The sequence below is a fragment of the Aquarana catesbeiana genome, linkage group LG04, assembly GCF_042186555.1.
Source record: "Aquarana catesbeiana isolate 2022-GZ linkage group LG04, ASM4218655v1, whole genome shotgun sequence".
Lineage (NCBI taxonomy): Eukaryota > Metazoa > Chordata > Amphibia > Anura > Ranidae > Aquarana > Aquarana catesbeiana.
In genome coordinates, this window is record NC_133327.1 from 69,989,900 (window position 1) to 70,009,531 (window position 19,632).

At 40.4% G+C, this 19,632-nt stretch overlaps 1 protein-coding gene across 1 annotated transcript in view; it reads right to left on the reverse strand.

Moving 5' to 3' along the window:
- The window catches only part of KLHL29 (kelch like family member 29), a 1,311,461-nt gene that overhangs the window by 409,675 nt on the left and 882,154 nt on the right, over nucleotides 1-19,632 (reverse strand). The window contains exon 6 of the mRNA XM_073625329.1: nucleotides 7,765-7,912. Within this exon, the coding sequence (XP_073481430.1) occupies nucleotides 7,765-7,912 (148 nt within the window). The remainder of the gene's footprint in view (nucleotides 1-7,764; nucleotides 7,913-19,632) is intronic.

Here is a 19,632-nt window from a genome sequence, read left to right on the forward strand (position 1 = left end):
TTGAATCGGGACCAGCGGTAAAACCGTCAGTATGAAAACCTTCTCATGGGCTTGGAGATGTGTGGTCTGTGTGTGTGGGCATTTGCTGGTTTGTATGTATCAAGCTTAATGCGCTGGGCTTCTTGCCTTCAAATGTCTATGCACATTAGAGAAGCGGAGTCCGCATAAGGAGAGAAATTATTATAATATTATTATATCTCTGTTGTGGCTACGCCATCCCTTTTGGATACATATCTGCTTTTATAAGAGGACATTGATATCTGCCTTGTTGGTATACTCGTACCGTATATTGACAACAGCAGTAGCAATGTCCCCGCAGATCTTCTCATGCCTGTAAGAACAAGTAGAATGATCTTACTAGATACTGGTTACTCTGAGCAGTATTGAATGGGCTCCATGCTGACCAAGAAGGTGGATGTGGCTGGGCGGAGAGCAGTGTACATGCCTCAAGTGGATGAGACATGTGCACTTCTCCCTCCCACTCCTGTGGATGCCCTCCCCTTTAGTGTCATTTCCTGTGTGGTAATTTCCTGTGATGTCATTTTGTATGGAGGAAGTGATTGGTTGTTGAGGCCATGACTTCCTGTTTGTCACTTCCTTTTGTTGCCGATGAATAAAAGGTGCCTGTGCCCGTGAGGCAGAGGCAAGGCAGAGGAGCGATGGAGCTAAGATGGTGACTGTCTGTTTACTTGGCGAAATGCAGGAGACACGGCTGGTTTAAAGATGCATTATACCAAAAGGCTGAAAGGGCGCTTAATAGCGCAAGAGTATAGTGAAATTTCCACGACAGTGCTGACATAAATAAAAATCCTTGAAACTTCTATTTTTTTAAAACTATGTAGATGTTGTGGGGTGGTCAACCTGGTAATCTTAATAACTCCCACTCAACTGTATACTTTATTTGTCTCTACGTTGTATTCCAGTGTATTACAAGTTTGGCATGGGTTAGTACCATTGGTCAGAAACATGGAGGACAAATAGTTGGTGTCCATTCAGCTGGAGCATCTTTAATGGTAAAGCAAATCTAAGCTAAGCTAAGCAAATCACCAATGGGAAAGGCTATATGTCCTTCAAAGAACTAATGCTTTTAAATCCAACTTTTATGGGGTATGAAGATTTGGTAAGGAAAGTGCCATTAGAAGCTAGCACTGGGAGACTGTGCACATTAACACACATTAACCCCTTCGCGCCTAAGAGTAAAACAAATCTTAACCACTAAGCACAATTTTGCGTCTTTGACATGTGTTATTAAAATTGTACATAACATCACAACTACTTTGTGCATGCAGGTGGATTATACTGTGTTTTTTTCCAGGACAAATTGGGCTTTCTTTTGGTGGTAAATGGTAATGGATATCTCCTGATTTCTTATTATTCTCAAAGAAAAACTGACCCAAAATAGAATAAAAAAAAAATATGTTTTTTAAATGTAGCTGTATATTTCTTGCTACTACCATAACCTTCCACCAAAAAACAACCCAAATTAAATTTTCCTGCTCCAGATGATCGCAGTGATACCACATATGTATATCTTACGTGTTATTTGTACCCATAGTACAGCCCAAAAACAATAGTGCGCATTTTGATTTTTGTTCCTATCTAAAACACACAGACACTGACACAAACTCAGACTGATACTGATTTAAAAAAAATTAATAAATCTTGCCCAAAAAAATACTGACCGTGACATTTGACCCTGACCTTGACCTTTGACTCTGACATTGACCCAAACACTAATCCTGGCACTGGCCTAGATCAAATCTTGATCTAGGTATTTTTTTGTATTTTTTTTTTTTATATATTATTTTTTTTTTACACACTTTTTTTTCTTCAATGAAAGAGAGATACACTGCATCTCTCGCCTCCATTCACAGAGAAAGAAAACGTGTGTAGGCTTCACAAAGTCTGATCACTCAGAGGCTATTACAGCGATCAGGTGACCCGGAATCTGGGAATCTAAAGCTGGCCATACACCTATAGATTATCTGCAGATTTTCTATGGTTAGATGGAAAAAGTGCAACAGATTTCTCCATGTTCGCTAAACTGTGTGGATGGAGGAATCTCCCACTTTTTCCATCTAACCATAGAAAATCTGCAGATAATCTATAGGTGTATGGCCAGCTTTAGTCTCTGTGCTGGGAGCATGTTGTGTGCTCCCAGCACCACGGAATAAAGCCAAGTCCAGTGGGGCTGAATATTTGCGTACGCTCGGCGCAAAGGGGTTAATGCACAGAGGTTAAAGGGGATTTTACTTCTTGCATAAAAAAAGTGTATGTGAATGCTATTTTCCTAAAGTATATGTAAAATCTCAATTAAGCTTGAACACGTTAATAAAAATTAAGTCAATGTTATTTATTTTTTAAATTGGTAGCTTTCATTAAAATAACACCTGTTGATCCAGTCATGATGGTCCTTGTTTAAGCACTTCCTGTAGTAGGGTGACAACAATGTGACCCTGTTTTCCAACTGAGCACCTACTGTACATTGTCACCCCGTCACTCGGGCTTCCAATGTAGACTGGAAGTGACCATTTTAACATGTATTATGCAGGCATGATCCACAGTTGTAACTGTCAGAAATTCTGCCCTGAGAAATGTCAATCATCGTGTATGTAGAGGGGAAATATGCTGCAAAGAGGCTGGTGAAGCAGCACTGAGATGCAACCAAGGATAAGAAAAATTGTCAAAACAATGTTTTTTTTTTTAAAAGGGCAACTGTTTATGATACACAGTGTTTTAGCAAACTAAATTCTTTCAGTAAGGGTTTACATCCAAATGAACAATCTGAAAATTCTAATACTTAAAGCTTTGTTACATATTTGTGGTGTGATTAAATATATGTTATATATCTATATCATGGCTGATGCTTTAATTAGTAGAAGGATCAAATGGTTGAACAGACACGTAGAAAGGACATTCTCAGAACTGGTGACAATGAGTTGGCGCACACATCTTAAAGCACAACATAATAATATAAAGCCAGGTCTTTGCAGCGGGGATTTTGGAGTGCAATCACACTCTGCACTGTGCTCATTACCCAGGATTGATGTTCTAGGACTCGGTGTGTTTTATGAAACGCATAGCTCTGAAAATCCTTGTCAGGAACAAGCAGTTTGGTCTATCTATAACCTTGGTGGGAGGGGATCCCACAGTTGTGCCAATCACAATCGCTACGTTTCTATTTCTGGGAAGGGGTCTTAGTGGCACTGAAAGAATGGGAGCACTCATTAATACTGCATCGTTTATTTTAATTACTAGCCTATATAATTGTATAATTGTAAGCTGCCATTCTTCTTTGCTGCTGGTGAACAAAGTTAGGAAATTCTCTTAGCTCTCCATTGTAATATTATATGGTTTAAGGTTTTATTACAAATAAATCCTGTACAATTTTATATTCATACTAACTGTTAGTGGGCTGGGGGAGAACGGGGTAAAAAGAGAAATTTGGACTTATACACATTAGGTCAAATGTCCTCCAGGGGGTGGAGCCAGCTGAATCATGCATGGTCATACACTTCAGGCAATGCAGCTTACAGAAGGTAACTATAGGATCTTAAAATTTATGCCAGTGACTTTTACACCAAATTTCTCAAGGTGAGGGCCCCATGGTGGTCTTACGCTCTCCCTACTCTGCACCCAAACACCCTGGGCCTTTTTAATTGACCCCACCCATCTTCCATCTCCTCCTGTCTCTTTCTTTTCTCTCCTTCCATCTTCTTCCTTTTCATCTCTCCCCCCCCCCCCTGCTCCTTGCCCCCACCCACTTTTTATTTTTTTATCTCATTAAATGACCAGTTTAAGTTTGTTTCCATATATTCATGTGGATTGTTCCACACTCCAGCCCCTGTGCCTTAAGGTTCAGGCACCCTGTGTAGACCCCCAGCCTTGGCCGGAGAGTCCCTGTTGATCGACAGTTTATTCTTTAAAAAAAAGGAAAAAAAAAACACATCCCATAGGTGTAGATATACACGTTGTTTTGTCTTGAGCCTACTGTTGATATCCCCTGTGTGGGAATGTTACATCTGTATCCTTTTTTTGCTATATTTCAATAAAAAAAAATATTGTACCAGAAAATTTATATTTAAATTTAAATCGCAAGGCTTCGTGTCAGCCCTGCCAGTTGTCAGTGGTTAAAGTACAAAATCCCTAATTCTACTCCTCTCAACAATATCTCAACAACATAGTGACTCAATTGTTCTGTAGTGCAAGTTAAGAACCTGGAGGACTCCTTGGGGTAATAAAGGAAATCTCTGAATTTCTGACACATAGTTACATAGTTACATAGTAGGTGAGGTTGAAAAAAGACACAAGTCCATCAAGTTCAACCTATGTGTGTGATTATGTGTCAGTATTACATTGTATATCCCTGTATGTTGTAGTCGTTTGTGTGCCTGTCCAATAGTTTTTTGAAATTATCGATGCTCCCCGCTGAGACCACTGCCTGTGGAAGAGAATTCCACATCCTAACCGCTCTTACAGTAAAGAACCCTCTACGCAGTTTAAAGTTAAACTGCTTTTCTTCTAATTTTAGTGAATGGCCGCGTGTCTTATTAAATTCCCTTTAGTGGAAAAGCTTTATCACTATTGTGGGGTCACCAGTACCGTATTTGTACTATGAAATCATATCCCCTATCAAGCGTCTCTTCTCGAGAGATAATTATTGTTTTATCTCTGGAGTTAATCCCCTTTTTAATGCATGCCAATATTCTGTTTGCTTTGCTTGCAGCAGCTTGGCATTGCATGCCATTGCTGAGCCTGTCATCTACTAGGTCCCCCAGGTCCTTTTCCATCCTCGATTCCCCCAGAGGTTCACCCCCTAGTGAGTAGATTGCATTCATATTTTTGCCACCCAAATGCATTATTTTACATTTTTCTACATAAAACCTCATTTGCCATGTAGTTGCCCACCCCATTAATTTATTCCTATCTCCTTACAAAGTTTCCATATCCTGCAGAGAAGTTATTGCCCTGCTTAGCTTAGTATTGTCTGCAAATACAGAGACTGAGCTGTTTATCCCATCCTCCAGGTCTTTTATGAATAAATTAAATAGGATCGGTCCCAGGACAGAACCCCGGGGGGCCCCAATTTCCAACCCGAACCATTCCGAGTACTCCCCATTTATTACCACCCTCTGAACTCACCCCTGTAGCCAGTTTTCAATCCATGTACTCACGCTATGGTCCATGCCAACGGACCTTACTTTGTACAGTAAACGTTTATGGGGAACTGCATCAAATGCTTTTGCAAAATCCAAATACACCACGTCTACGGGCCTTCCTTTATCTAGATGGCAGCTCACCTCCTCATAGAAAGTTAATAGATTGGTTTGGCAAGAACGATTCTTCATGATTCCATGCTGATTACTGCTAATGATACAGTTTTCATGACTAAAATATTGTATATAGTCCCTTATCATCCCCTCCAAGAGCTTGCATACTATTGATATTAGGCTAACTGGTCTGTAATTCCCAGGGATGTATTTTGGCCCTTTTTTAAATATTGGTGCAACATCGGCTTTTCTTCAGTCAGCTGGTACCATTCCAGTCAGTAGACTGTCAGTAAAAGTTAGGAACAATGGTCTGGCAATTACTTGACTGAGTTCCCTAAGTACCCTCAGGTGCAAGCCATCTGGTCCCGGTGATTTATTAATGTTACGTTTCCAAAGTATATTTCTAATTCTGTCCTTTGTTAGCCAAGAGGGTGCTTCCTGTGACGTGTCATGAGGACAAACACTGCAGTTATGGTTACTGAAGCCCCCCGATTCCCTCGTGAAGACTGAGAAGAAGAATAAATTCAATACATTCACCATCTCCCCATCCTTTGTAACCAGATGCCTCATTCTTTATGGGGCCAATATGGTCTGTCCTCCCTTTTTACTCTTTAAATACTTAAATAATTTCTTGGGAATTTTTTTGCTCTCCTCTGCTTTGTGTCTTTCATGTTCTATCTTAGCCGCCCTAATTGCTCCCTTACATATCTTGTTGCATTCTTTGTAATGTCTAAATGCTGATGATGATCCCTCAGCCTTGTATTTTTTGAAGGCCTTCTCCTTTGCTTTTATATGCCTTTTTACATTAGAGTTAAGCCATCCATGACTTTTGTTCATTCTTTGTTTCTAAGATTTCATCTCAATTTATATCTTCTAGCAAGGTTCATAGTTTAGGGAAGTTGGCTCTTTTGAAATTCAGTGTCTTTGTGTTCCCCTTGTATTTCCTATTTGTGTTATTTATACTGAAGCCAATTGACCTTTGATCACTGTTTCTTAAATTGCCCCGTATTTCTACATCCGTGATCAGGTCTGTATTGTTGGTAATCAGTGTATCAAGTAACGCCTTGTCTATAGTTGGTGCGTCTACCATCTGACCCATGAAATTGTCCTGCAAGACATTTAGGAACTGGCGATCTTAGACGAATGTGTGGTTCCCTCCGTCCAGTCTATGTCTGCATAATTAAAATCCCCCATTATGATAATACTTCCCATCCCTGCTGCTAATCCAAATTGTGATAGGAGGTCAGCCCCCCCCCCCCCCCAGGTTCGGGGGCCTATAGCATACTCCCAGTATTATTTTCCCCTTAGCTTCATCCCTTTGGAGCTCATAAGGATTCCGCCTCCTCTGTAGCTCCCTTATTGATGTCATCTCTCACATTCACTTGTACATTATTCTTGATATATATAGGCATACCCCTTCCCCTTTTTTAGCCTCTCTATGCCTGTGATAAAGGGGCGGCATAGTGGTGTAGTGGATAGCACTTTCACCTAGCAGTAAGAAGGGTCGCTGGTTCGAATCCCACCCACGACACTACCTGCCTGGAGTTTGCATGTTCTTCCTGTGCCTGCGTGGGTTTCCTCCGGGTACTCCGGTTTCCTCCCACACTCCAAAGACATGCTGGTAGGTTAATTGAATCCTGTGTAAATTGTCCCTAGTATGTATGAATGTGAGTTAGGGACCTTAGATTGTAAGCTCCTTGAGGGTAGGGACTGATGTGAATGTACAATGTATATGTAAAATGCTGCGTAAATTGACGGCGCTATATAAGTAACTGAAATAATAAAAAAAAATAATAATAAATAAAGGGAATACCCTTGAATGGTTGCCAGCCAACCATGAGAGCTGTTGAACCAGGTCTCTCAAATTCCCACAAAATCTAAATCCTCCTCGTTCAACAGTATCTCTAGTTCACCCATCTTGTCTGTCAGGCTCCTGGCATTGGTGAACATGCCACGTAGTTTAGACCGGTCGCATACTGTCCTCATTTTGTGTTTTCCAAGATTGCAAATAGGACTTGTTACTATACTTACCTCAGGTTTATATGCTTTAGTCAACCTACCACTTATGCCCCCAATACTACCCTCTGGAATGTGTTCATTGCTGACCATCTCTACCTCTGGACCCCCCCCCATTGCCAAGTTTAAAAACGCCTTTAACTTTTCGGCCAACTTCACTCCCAGCAGAACATACAGTATGATGCTGGGGAAGGAGAAGGAGCCGAGTCATTGGTTCCGAACCTCAGTTCTCAAATACCTACAACAGGTCATGTTTTCAAGATTTTCTTCACTTGGTTTGGTATTTATAACAGCTAATTTATCTAAAGAAAATTCCCAGAATGTGGTCTGTTGGGAGTACTTAAGGAGTGAGGCTGGGAAACATTGGGTTAAGTGAACCTTTTTCATTTGCCCTATATGGACAAAGGATAGGTTTGGTGTGAGGTATAAGAGATATACAGTATGTTTAACTTGTAGCTTGAAAAGAGTGTCCACTCACCAGGATTTTCCCCTTTCCTCATCTGCTTAGATGGTGGCTCTTCCGTATCCCATGGTGTAGACTGGTTGATTGGAGTCTGCCCCCACCTCACGCTGGTAGCCAGCAGCTGACCTTGAGTTTGTTTCTCAGCCTTGGAAAGCAGAGGGGTCTGAAAGGAACCAAAAAATTCAGTTATATTGACGGCAAAGGACTGCATGTTTTTTTCTTATTAAAGGTGCAGTGTATTTCCAGGATGGACGCTGACTTACTATGTGTAAAGCAATGTTAGTGAATAGAGTGAAGTTGTGCTTATTTTGAATACTCATTCAAAAATCCAATGTTTCCCCTCCAATATATTCATAGGGAACACAGGTTATTCGTAGTTATTTACATTATCTTGCAAATTAAACATTATATTTGCCAGGAGAACAGTCTCTGCTCCTTTAGTAAATCAACCCAACTGATGTGCATTGTGAGCAGTAAAGCACAACTATTGTGTAATACTGCAATGCAGGGAGCAAGGGCAAAGAATGTGCAGATATGGCTGCCTCAGAGAAATAATATACAATACACACAGAAAAAATATTGATTATATATGTACAGTATCTCACAAAAGTGAGTACATCCCTTACATTTTTGTAAATATTTTATTATATCTTTTTATGTGACAACATTGAAGAAATTATACTTTGCTACAATGCAAAGTAGTACAGCTCGTATAACAGTGTAAATTTGCTGTCCCCTCAAAATAACTCAACACACAGCCATTAATGTCTAAACCGCTGGCAACCAAAGTGAGTACACTCCTATGTGAAAATGTCCAAATTGGGCCCAATTAGACATTTTCCCTCATGTGTCACATGACTCGTTAGTATTATAAGGTCTCAGGTATGAATGGGGAGCAGGTGTGTTAAATTTGGTGTTATCGCTCTCACTCTCTCATACTGGTCACTGGAAGTTCAACATGGCACCTCATGGCAAAGAAATCTCTGTGGATCTGAAAAAAAAGAATTGTTGCTCTACAAAAAGATGGCCTAGGCTATAAGAAGATTGCCAAGACCCTGAAACTGAGCTGCACCACGATGGTCATGACCATTCAGTGGTTTAACAGGACATGTTTCACTCAGAACAGGCCTCGCCATGGTCGACCAAATAAGTTGTGTGCACTTGCTTAGTGTCATATGCAGAGGTTGTCTTTGGGAAATAGATGTGTGAGTGCTTCCAGCACTGCTGCAGAGGTTGAAGGGGTGGGGGATCAGCCTGTCAGTGCTCAGACCATACGCCACACACTGCATCAAATTGGTCTGCATGGCTGTCATCCCAGAAGGAAGCCTCTTCTAAAGATGATGCACAAGAAAGCCCACAAACAGTTTGCTAAAGACAAGCAGACTAAGGACATGAATTACTGGAACCACGTCCTGCAGTCTGATGAGACCAATATAAATTTTTTTGGTTCAGATGGTGTCAAGCGTGTGTGGTGGCAACCAGATGAGGAGTACAAAGACAAGCGTATCTTGCCAACAGTCAAGCATGGTGGTGGAGTGTAATGGTCTGGGGCGGCATGAGTGCTGCCGGCACTGGGGAGCTACAGTTCATTGAGGGAACCATGAATGCCAACATGTACTGTGACATACTGAAGCAGAACATAATCCCCTCCCTTCGGAGACCCCAAACACACCTCCAAGATGACCACTGCCTTGCTAAAGAAGCTGAGGGCAAAGGTGATGGACTGGTCAAGCATGTATCCAGACCTAAACCCTATTGAGCATCTGTGGGGCATCCTCAAATGGAAGGTGGAAAAGTGGACGGTCTCTAACATCCACCAACTCCATGATGCCATCATTGAGGAGTGGAAGAGGACTCCAGGGGCAATCTGTGAAGCTCTGGTGAACTCCATGCCCGAGAGGGTTAAGGCAGTGCTGGAAAATAATGGTGGCAACACAAAATATTGACACTTTGGGCCCAATTTGTCAGAGGTTTACACATTAATGGCTATGTTTTATATATATATATATATATATATATATATATATATATATATATATATATATAGTATTTAACAAAAGTGAGTTGTTTGGGCCCCCGTTAGGGAGATTCACCCTTTGTCCTGTTTACCGTTATCATTGAAAGTGAAAGAAAACCCCAAATTAATATACAGGGAATCTTAGGCCCCTTTCACATGTGCAGATCCGTATTCAGCCATCCGCTTGCTCAGCAGGGATTGCTCCGTTGATCCCCACTGAGCCGGCGGATGACAAGTCCATCTCTGCACACTGTGCAGGGACGGACCTGTCAGATCTCCGCTCTCCTCTATGGGAGGATGGGATGATTACGGACCGCCTGTCTGTTTTCTTTCGATCCGCCAGAAAAATGGAAACTAGGCTTTCCATCCATATGGATTTTGCGGATCGGATCGGGGCGGATCGGATGTCAGCGGACATGTCACCGCTGACATCCGTCACTCCATAGAGATGTATGGAGCAACTGTTCAGATCCGCTTAAAAAACTGGCAGGCGGATCTGAACGGTCCGCATGTGTGAAAGAGCCTTTACAATGGGGAAACTAATTCTGGTGACATGGGGGGTTTCCATAAATTCCCTTAATTTGCAGGGATTTTTTCTCACTACCTGTTTTGGCTATGAGACAGAAAGTGAAGGGAAATCTCCCTAAAAGGACACAGATGGCAAAAAAAAAAGAAACCAACAGAGGTTATAACCAACCCTTACTCTATCCAAAAAATAAATAAAAATTGCCTATATTTCTACATTAAGAGACGAAAGCGTATTGATTATATTTTGGGAAAAGAAGGAACATTTAGTGTCACTTTAATTACCAAGCTACTAAAAATGTAAAATAAGCAACCGTTGAAATCACTGAATTTACATTTTCACATCTCTTTCTAGGAACTGGACAGTAGTCAGGATGCAAACCCACTACCCAACATCCCTGCATATACCTCAGGGCCCTCTGATTCCTCTTGTATTGAATTGTATTCTAAAAGTACTGTCTACCCTCATGTTGTAAAGCGCTGCGCATACTGTTGGCGCTATATAAATCCTGTATAATAACAATAATGTCCATGCTTTCTGTTACATCATACTCAAAACACAACAGGTCCAAGGGCAATGCAGGTAATGATGTCACAAAATTATGGGAACAAAGTCTTTTTTCCTGGTACTCACAGAAGAATTTAAAGCCTTGCTAAAGTTACACATATTTAGGGGGATTAACAAAGATTGGCCTACTAAAAAATCTGCTTCAAATACACACTTTATTAGCAATATGTGCACCAAATAAATAAAAATGTTGAACAACAATTGAGTAATGTGTAACATGGTAGTGGTAAGCATATTTGTCCACACATATGCACCACTCCTCTCCCTCCTGCAGTGCTGCTCCTCACTGTCTGACCCTGCTCACTACAGTAATACATCACTGTTGTAACTGTGTACATTTTAGAACAATTTTTAAGAACATTGGCGCAAGTGCTTTATAACTTTGGTGCAGAATATTGGACATTAAGAGAAACTGTCACATAACGCTTTTCATGTGATTTGGCAGTCTAGCGCAATGTCATATAGAATTTGTGTATTGGCATTCTTGATTTAAAAATGCATTGATGTTTATACTATTATTACACTACTACACCATTATGTTATGTGTTATATTTCCCTCCTACATTCCTTATTATACAATCAGAGATTGAAGAAAAAAACATTTTCCCTAAATGTTAAAAACCGGGAGCAGTGCCATGTCAAGCTGGCCAAAATTTTCCCATAGACGCCAGTGTTGAAAACCAGGAGCAGTGCTATGTCAAGCTGACCAAGATTTCCCATAGACACCAATGTTAAAAACCAGGAGCAGTGCCATGTCAAGCTGACCAAGATTTCCCATAGACACCAATGTTAAAAACCAGGAGCAGTGCCATGTCAAGCTGACCAAGATTTCCTATAAATGCCAATGTGTCCGTACTCGCGTAAAGTGAGTGTACGTAAAGCGGGGTATGGCTGTATTGACCAAAAAAAAAAAGAGAAAGAAAAAATTTACTTTTTTGGCCACAGCAGAAAATATGGCACTGGTTCTTATCCCTTTCTGCTCTATCCAAAAAGATAAAAATATATTTAGACTGGAGTTCTTCTTAAATGATAGTCAAGTGCATATTAGCATAATCCCATATAATAACAGCATAAACAGAGGCTGTTTGAAGCTAAAGTGCTCTGAGTGGGCTGTATTGTGCTTCTCACCTCCAAATCGAACATGAAATTATTACATTAGCAACTGCAGAGATGTTTTTCTCATCACTTACTGACAATGAGTTATTGCAGAGAGCAATGATGTATTTTACAGAAGAGATGCGGCAACAATAAAATAAAATGCTTAAAACTCACTCCTGAGCTGGTATCACGGCATCTTGGAAAGTACCATCAACATTAAAATGCCTTATGAGCTGTTTTGTATGAATAGCTGTTTAAATAATCCTTTTTATTTAAGGAACAAAGCCCGTTCTTCACCTTTCAATATTTCTATTTTGCGTTAGGATTTTTTTTTTTGCTTTAAAATTTAAATTTGAACAGACTGATAAGAGTGAAACACCAGAGGATTTGTGAGTGCTCTTGCGGTGTATTTAACTGAGATGGAAGAGGCGTAAATACTATACAGAAATTACAGGATTTGGTATGCCTTTTTTTATACACAAGATGCATGTCATTAGTTGCATTGCATACTTTTCAATTCCATTTACTCAAATTTTATCCCTAAATCTGAACACCAAAACAGATATAAAAAGACACCATTTATTGCAAATGTTTTAATCCACCAGGTCCATGCAAATTAGAACCTCTGCAGTGGCCTGTTTCTCCCAGCTCTCCTTGGTTCTAGTGCTGCAGCCCCTGAAGGCCTCTAAGGAAACTGACACTTCCAGGGGTGTCAGATAACATTGGGGGTTATTTACGAAAGGCAAATCCACTTTGCACTACAAGTGCAAACTACAAGTGCAAAGTACACTTGAAATTGCACTGAAAGTGCACTTGGAAGTACAGTTGCTGTAGATCTGAGGGGGGCATGCAAGGAAAATAAAAAAACAGCATTTTAGCTTGCACATGATTAGATAATAAAATCAGCAGAGCTTCCCCTCATTTCAGATCTACTACTCAGATTTACAGCGACTGCACTTCCAAGTGCACTTTCAGTGCAATTTCAAGTGCACTTTGCACTTGTAGTTTGCACTTGTAGTGCAAAGTGGATTTGCCTTTCGTAAATAACCCCCACTGTCCCTTGCTTAATGCTAGTTCCTTTCTCCGACCCCTACATCACTGTTGTGGCCTGTAGTATCAAATGCATACCTCCCATCTTTTTGAGATGGGAACAAGGAACACTTATTAGCAAAAGTATGTAGGAATAGGAGACATCCCCTGCCATGCCTCCTTAACGAGTTCCAAACTGCCCACCGCACATTTACTGCGCCAGGGCAGCCCAGCTGCGTGAAACAATGTACCTGTACGTTGTTTCCCGTCGAATCACAGCGGGAGCCAATCAGCAGGTTCGGCGGGCCGCGATGCCCGTGATCGTTTAGGGGAATGACGGAACGGCAGTCTGCCTATGTAAACAAGGCAGACCGTCGTTCTGTCACAATCCCGCAAAAAAATTTGCTGATCGCCACCATTACTAGTAAAATAAATAAATAAATAAATAAAAGATCCCTAAATCTATCCCATAGTTTGTAGATGCGATAACTTTTGCGCAAACCAATATACGCTAATTGGGATTTTTTTAACCAAAAATATGTAGCAGAATACAAACTGGCCTAGATTGATAAAGAAATTTGATTTACATATTTTTATTGGATGTGTTTTATAGCAGAAAGTAAAAAATAATGTTTTTCTTTTTTTTTTTTCAAAATTGTTGCTCTTTTTTTGTTTATAGCGCAAAAAATAAAAACCGCAGAAGTGAACAAATACCACCAAAAGAAAGCTCTATTTGTGGGGAAAAAGGACATTAATTTTGTTTGGGTACAACATCGCAGTTCCACGCAATTGTCAGTTAAAATATCGCAAAAAATGGCCTGGTCATGAATGGGGTAAATCCTTCCGGGGCTGACGTGGTTAAAGGAGAATTATGCAAAAAATAAATAAAAATGAGTTATAGACACAAGTTTTTTTTTACCCCTACTATTCCATTATATTGGCTTCTGAAATTTGCAAATGAAGCAATTTAGAAATTTGATGAAAGGTTTAGCGCTGGAAAACATTTTTTAAAGATAAAAAGTACATTTTTTATATAGTACAAATATACAGATCAGACCAAAATTAGGGGCAAATGAGGAGGTAAGGGGGACAGAGGGACTTTGTTCCAAATCAGGGACAGTCTTTCAAAAACAGGGACACTTGGGAGCTATGTAAATGCCAAAGAAGGTTTGCAAGGCTGCAGCAATGGAGAAGAAACAAGAAAATCTCTGTTGCAGTGCACTCAGAACATAGTGGCAGGTGGTGAAAGTGGTGACCTCATCAGTCTGCTGCTGCTCATTCACTTTCTAATTACAGGCTCAGGGCAAGCTGGCGACCAAGCCTAGTAGTGCTTAACAGGAATAAACAAAAGTGAGGACATCAACCTGGATATGCTGTCTGGCTGGACTGTGCAAATCTCAGAAATGGGCTCACTGGACTTGGGGCAGATGAGAGAGAGAAAATGATCAGGGAGTTTTGTGCCAGTACCGGATAGTATTTTGTGCAAGGGTGGGTCAATCTGTGGGTGGGGAGGTCTGTTGGTGGTGATACTCTATGGGGGAGATTTAAAACTGGTGCAAACAGAATCTGGTGCATAGTAGCCATTTAGCTTCTAGGTTTTATTGTCAAAGCGTAAAACACAAAGCTGAAGTTAGAAGCTGATTGGTTACTATGCACAGCTACACCAGATTATGTGTGCACCATTTTTACTAAATCTCGTATGTGTTAATGATGGCCAACAATCATTACACTTGGCATCAACTGTGTGCGACCCAGTCTTTGGATAGTCCATTCTGCTTATTTGTTATATATCAATGGGAATATGCAGCATGCCAGCTTAGAATTGATAGGTGATAGCTAAATTCTATTTGTACCTTGCTGCTCTCAGGATGAAACCAGTCTGGTACCCCTGAGAGAATAGCTGCTGTATAGTAAATCTCAGAGTCAGGAAGACTAAGAGCCGGTTCACACAGGGGCGACTTGTCAGGCAACCTAGCCGCCTGACAAGTCGCCCCCCTGTTCTGTACAATGGAACCATTCTAATAGGAGCGACGCAAGTCGCTCCGACTTAGAAAAAGGTTCCTGTACTACTTTGGGGGCGACTTGGGGCGACTTGCATAGACTTCTATACAGAAGTCGTTTTGCAAGTCGCCCTGGCAGTCGTGTGCAGGTCGCCTCGGTGAGGCGACCTGCAAGTCGTGCCGCCCCTGTGTGAACCGGGGCTAAATCTTTCCCTTTTCATTCTATCTGATAGGGTTTTATAGGTCAGTCTGGGATGGGATTTATTCCAAATGAAACTAGATAACTATTTGGAAGGCAGGTGGGATAGGAGTGGTAATGGTTTTGGAATACATATAGGACTTTTGGTATAATAACCATTTTGAGAACATTAATGCCCCCCATACCATGATAGGGGAAGGGCTGTCCTATTTTTCAAATCTATTTTGGATTTTAGCCAAAACAGCCAAAACAGAAAGTGAGAGGAAATTCCTGCAAATTAAGGGAATTCCTTGCCCCCCCCCCCCCAGGTAACCAGACCTAGTGTCCCCATTAGAAGATGTCCCCTCTATTACTTTTCTGGGGGCAACCCAAAATGTGAGATTTTCTTTTACTTTCAATGAAACAGGACAAATAGAGAGAGTGAATAAAAACTGACAGGTGTTCTAATCCCTCTCCACTCTATCCAAAACTAAAAAAAAAGTTTTGCCTTTAGTTATCCTTTAACTTTAAAGTTACTATGCCAAAACCCCTTAATTATTTCATAATTAAAAGGTGGGCTGCTTCTCGGAGTAGTAATGTAGAACACAAGATCATCATCTAGAGCAGGGGTCTCAAACCGGCGGCCCTCCTGCTGTTCCAAAACTACAAGTCCCATGAGGCATTGCAAGGCTGACAGTTACAAGCATGACTCCCACAGGCAGAGGCATGATGGGATTTGTAGTTTTGCAACAGCTGGAGGGCCGCCAGTTGGAGACCCCCGATCTAGAGGGACAATTTATACTCCCCCCGATCTATGTGAATTACTTTCATGGATGGATTCTGATGTAAGACATTTTTGAGGTCTTCCAAAGTAATTACATAGAGGATTGGGGATAACAAGCATCCCTGTCTAGTGCCATTAGATACAAAGAAAGAGTTAGAAAGTTAGCTGTAAGACCTAATTCTTGCAGAGAGGGGAGGAGATATAAAGACATAACAGGTACTCTTTAGGTATCTATTTTAATAGCAATCTGGCTCACTGTTCATAACTAATAAGCCTTTATATTTTAAAGCCCCAAAAATCCTTGACTCAAAATGCGTCAGGCTAAAATGGTCTGTAAGCAAAGCAGAGTGAACCATTATATTTGCCAAAAGCTTGGATTTATTGCCGACTATAATACTTTTCAAGGCCTCGTGAGGACATCATATCTGCGCTAAAGTCAAGCAGGTAATATTAGGATCCATATAAATAAACTTCACAATACACCGCAGGGAGATGCAGGCGACTCGGAACGCCAGCAATTAATCAAATCCATGTTGTGATAACTCTGCCACTCGCAATCAAAATATTTTTTTTCCCTTTTTCTTTGCTGGTCCTGTTCCCTATTTTATTGGCATTAAAGGAAGACAATATGAAACGCATTGGATAGATAATGAGAAAATCTCTTTCCTGACAGCCTATCTTCCGCAGGAATAAAAAAAAGCAGAATGATGTTTGCACCACAGCTAACCGAATGTGTTGGTAATCTATCACAATTGTTAAACTCACTGGGGAAATAATTAGTGAAGAGAGGATTGCATGCAAGCCAGAGACAGATCGGGAGAGAGAGAGAAAGTGAGAGCATAAGAAGTAAATAAATAATATAAAATAATGATATGACTGCTATGGGCCAGAAATCTCACAGGAAGGAATGTGCAGATAACAGTCACATTTACACAAAGCAATGCGGACTGAAAGCAACCAGGTCCCCCTAAGGAACATCCTTCAAGGGCAAATGTCACTGAAGGTCATTGACTGGCAGCAGCAAAACACTAGCAGAAAGGACCGCAATCATAAACATTTCCACTGTAGATAAATCATGTATCTAACACAAGTCAACAGAAAATAATTACAATGAAAATAATTGTTAATAATACTACTGTAAATAGATAAACTTGTATTAAGGGGATGAAATTTGAGAACCTAAATATTGTGCAAAATACATAATTTAGCAAAGAAAAATCACCCACAGTTAAATAATGTGTATAAGTCAACACGTTAATTAAAATAATTTATTTAAAATATGCACTTTTAGGCTCCATGCACACTAGTGTTTTTTTAAGCTCCTAGAAGCTGTTATTAGTATTTTTCTTCTGCTCCTAGAAGCTAAATAGTGTTATCCTATGTATCCATGCACACTACTTTAGGCTATTAGCGTTTTTTGAGCTTCAGCGTCTAGGAGCAGAAAAAAAAATAGTTTGTGTAGAGTTTCTTGGAACGTTTTTCCAGCAGAAACGCTCCAAAACGCTCCTAAAATGCTGCTAAAACGCTACTACAAAAAGCTATAACTAGTGTTTTTAAACCAGCATTTTTTAGCTTAAAAAAAACATCAGTATGCATGGAGCCTTAAAAATAAGGTAAATCAAGGTAAAAAGCCAATTTTTCTGGGGAAAAAAAAAATCTCATCCTACCTATCCCAACGCACCTTCAGTGTCACTTACAATTCTACTTCCTCCACTCCTCTTCCCTTCTCCGTCGGGGTCCCCCAAGGTTCTGTTCTTGGACCTCTTTTATTTTCAGTCTACACCTCTTCCCTGGGTCAGCTGATAGCCTCTCATGGCTTTCAATATCATTTCTATGCTGATGACACCCAAACCTATCTCTCCACCCCTCAACTCACTCCATCAGTCTCCTCACGCATCACTAACTTACTAACCGACATATCTGTATGGATGTCACACCACTTCCTCAAACTCAACTTGTCCAAAACCGAGCTTATAATATTTCCTCCCCCACGTGCCTCTTCCCCTGACTTCTCTGTCAAGAGCAATGGCACAACCATCTACCCGTCCCCACATGTCAGGGTGCTAGGTGTTATCCTGGATTCTGAACTCTCCTTTCAGCCCCACATCCAATTACTTTCCAAAGCTTGCCGCCTCAACCTCCGCAACATCTCTAAACTACGTCCCTTTCTAACCAATGAAACCACAAATCTCCTGATTCACTCCCTGGTTATCTATATATATATATACAGACTCACCCGGGACAGAGGCTTTTGGAGGGGACTGAATGCTAGCCTCTTGCCATTTAGCATTTAAGAAAATATTCTGTTATGTAATGCAAAAAGGACATTATTAAGGAGGCCATGGGTCTCTGCCGTTTGTGGTGTGGCTGTATTCCAATGTTCTATTGTGTCTGTCTGCCTCGGATATTATGGGATGTGTATGTAGATTAGCTGTGTGATTGGTGGGGGCAAATTCCTCCAACAGCTCTCACTTCTGATTGGACAGAATGCAAAGGGGGGGGGGGATTGTCCAGAGTATTACCTGTGTACATGTGTTTTCAATAAACAGTCCATGTTCAGCAACTAAACAAGTATTGTCTTGTTTTCTGGTTGTTAGAGGTTGGAATATCTGATGTCTGTATTCAGACTGGGAGGAAGTGGTATAATATATATATATATATATATATATATATATACAGTATCTCACAAAAGTGAGTACACCCCTCTCATTTTTGTAAATATTTTATTATAGCTTTTCATGTGACAACACTGAAGAAATGACACTTTGCTACAATGTAAAGTAGTGAGTGTACAGCTTGTATAACAGTGTAAATTTGCTGTCTCCTCAAAATAACTCAACACACAGCCATTATTGTCATTTCTTCGGTGTTGTCACATGAAAAGATATAATAAAATATTTACAAAAATGTGAGGGGTGTACTCACTTTTGCGAGATACTGTATATATATATATATATATATATATATATATATATATATATATATATACATAAATACACACACACACACACACAGTATGTATATAATCCGCTGCCCTATGCCAGAAAGTTGTCAATGGGAAGAAGGTTTACCTTCCAACATGACAATGACCCAAGGCACACAGCAAAAAGGACCACACAGTGGTTGAAGGAGAAGGTGAATGTCCTTGCATGGCCTAGTGAGAGCCCAGACTTAAACCCCATTGAAAATCTGTGGAACGACTTAAAGACTGCAGTCCACAAATGGTCACCATCAAATTTAACTGATCATGAGCTGTTCTGAAAAGAAGAGTGGGCAAATATTGCAAACTATATGTACAAAGTTAGTAGAGACATATTCCAACAGACTAACCAATTAAAGCAAAAGGTGGTACAACAAAATACTGACACAAGGGGGTAATCCTGTTTCCAACTCAGTGATTATGTTTTTGATATTTTTTATCTTTTTTTCTGACATGTTGGTGTTATGTCTTTCACTTGGATGATACAAGTTGCACTAATAAATACAGCTGGATAAAATAAAAACTGCATCTGTCTTCATTTCAGGCTGCAATTCTTTTCTACACCCACTGTATATACACAAAGCTTGCATATGCAGACCAAAGGTTTTATAATCAGCAATGCTTAAAATTGATACGCAGACCCAAGGTTTTATAATCAGCACTTCTAAGTCTTCCTGCTGATAGTAGAGCTCTAGCTCAGCAGG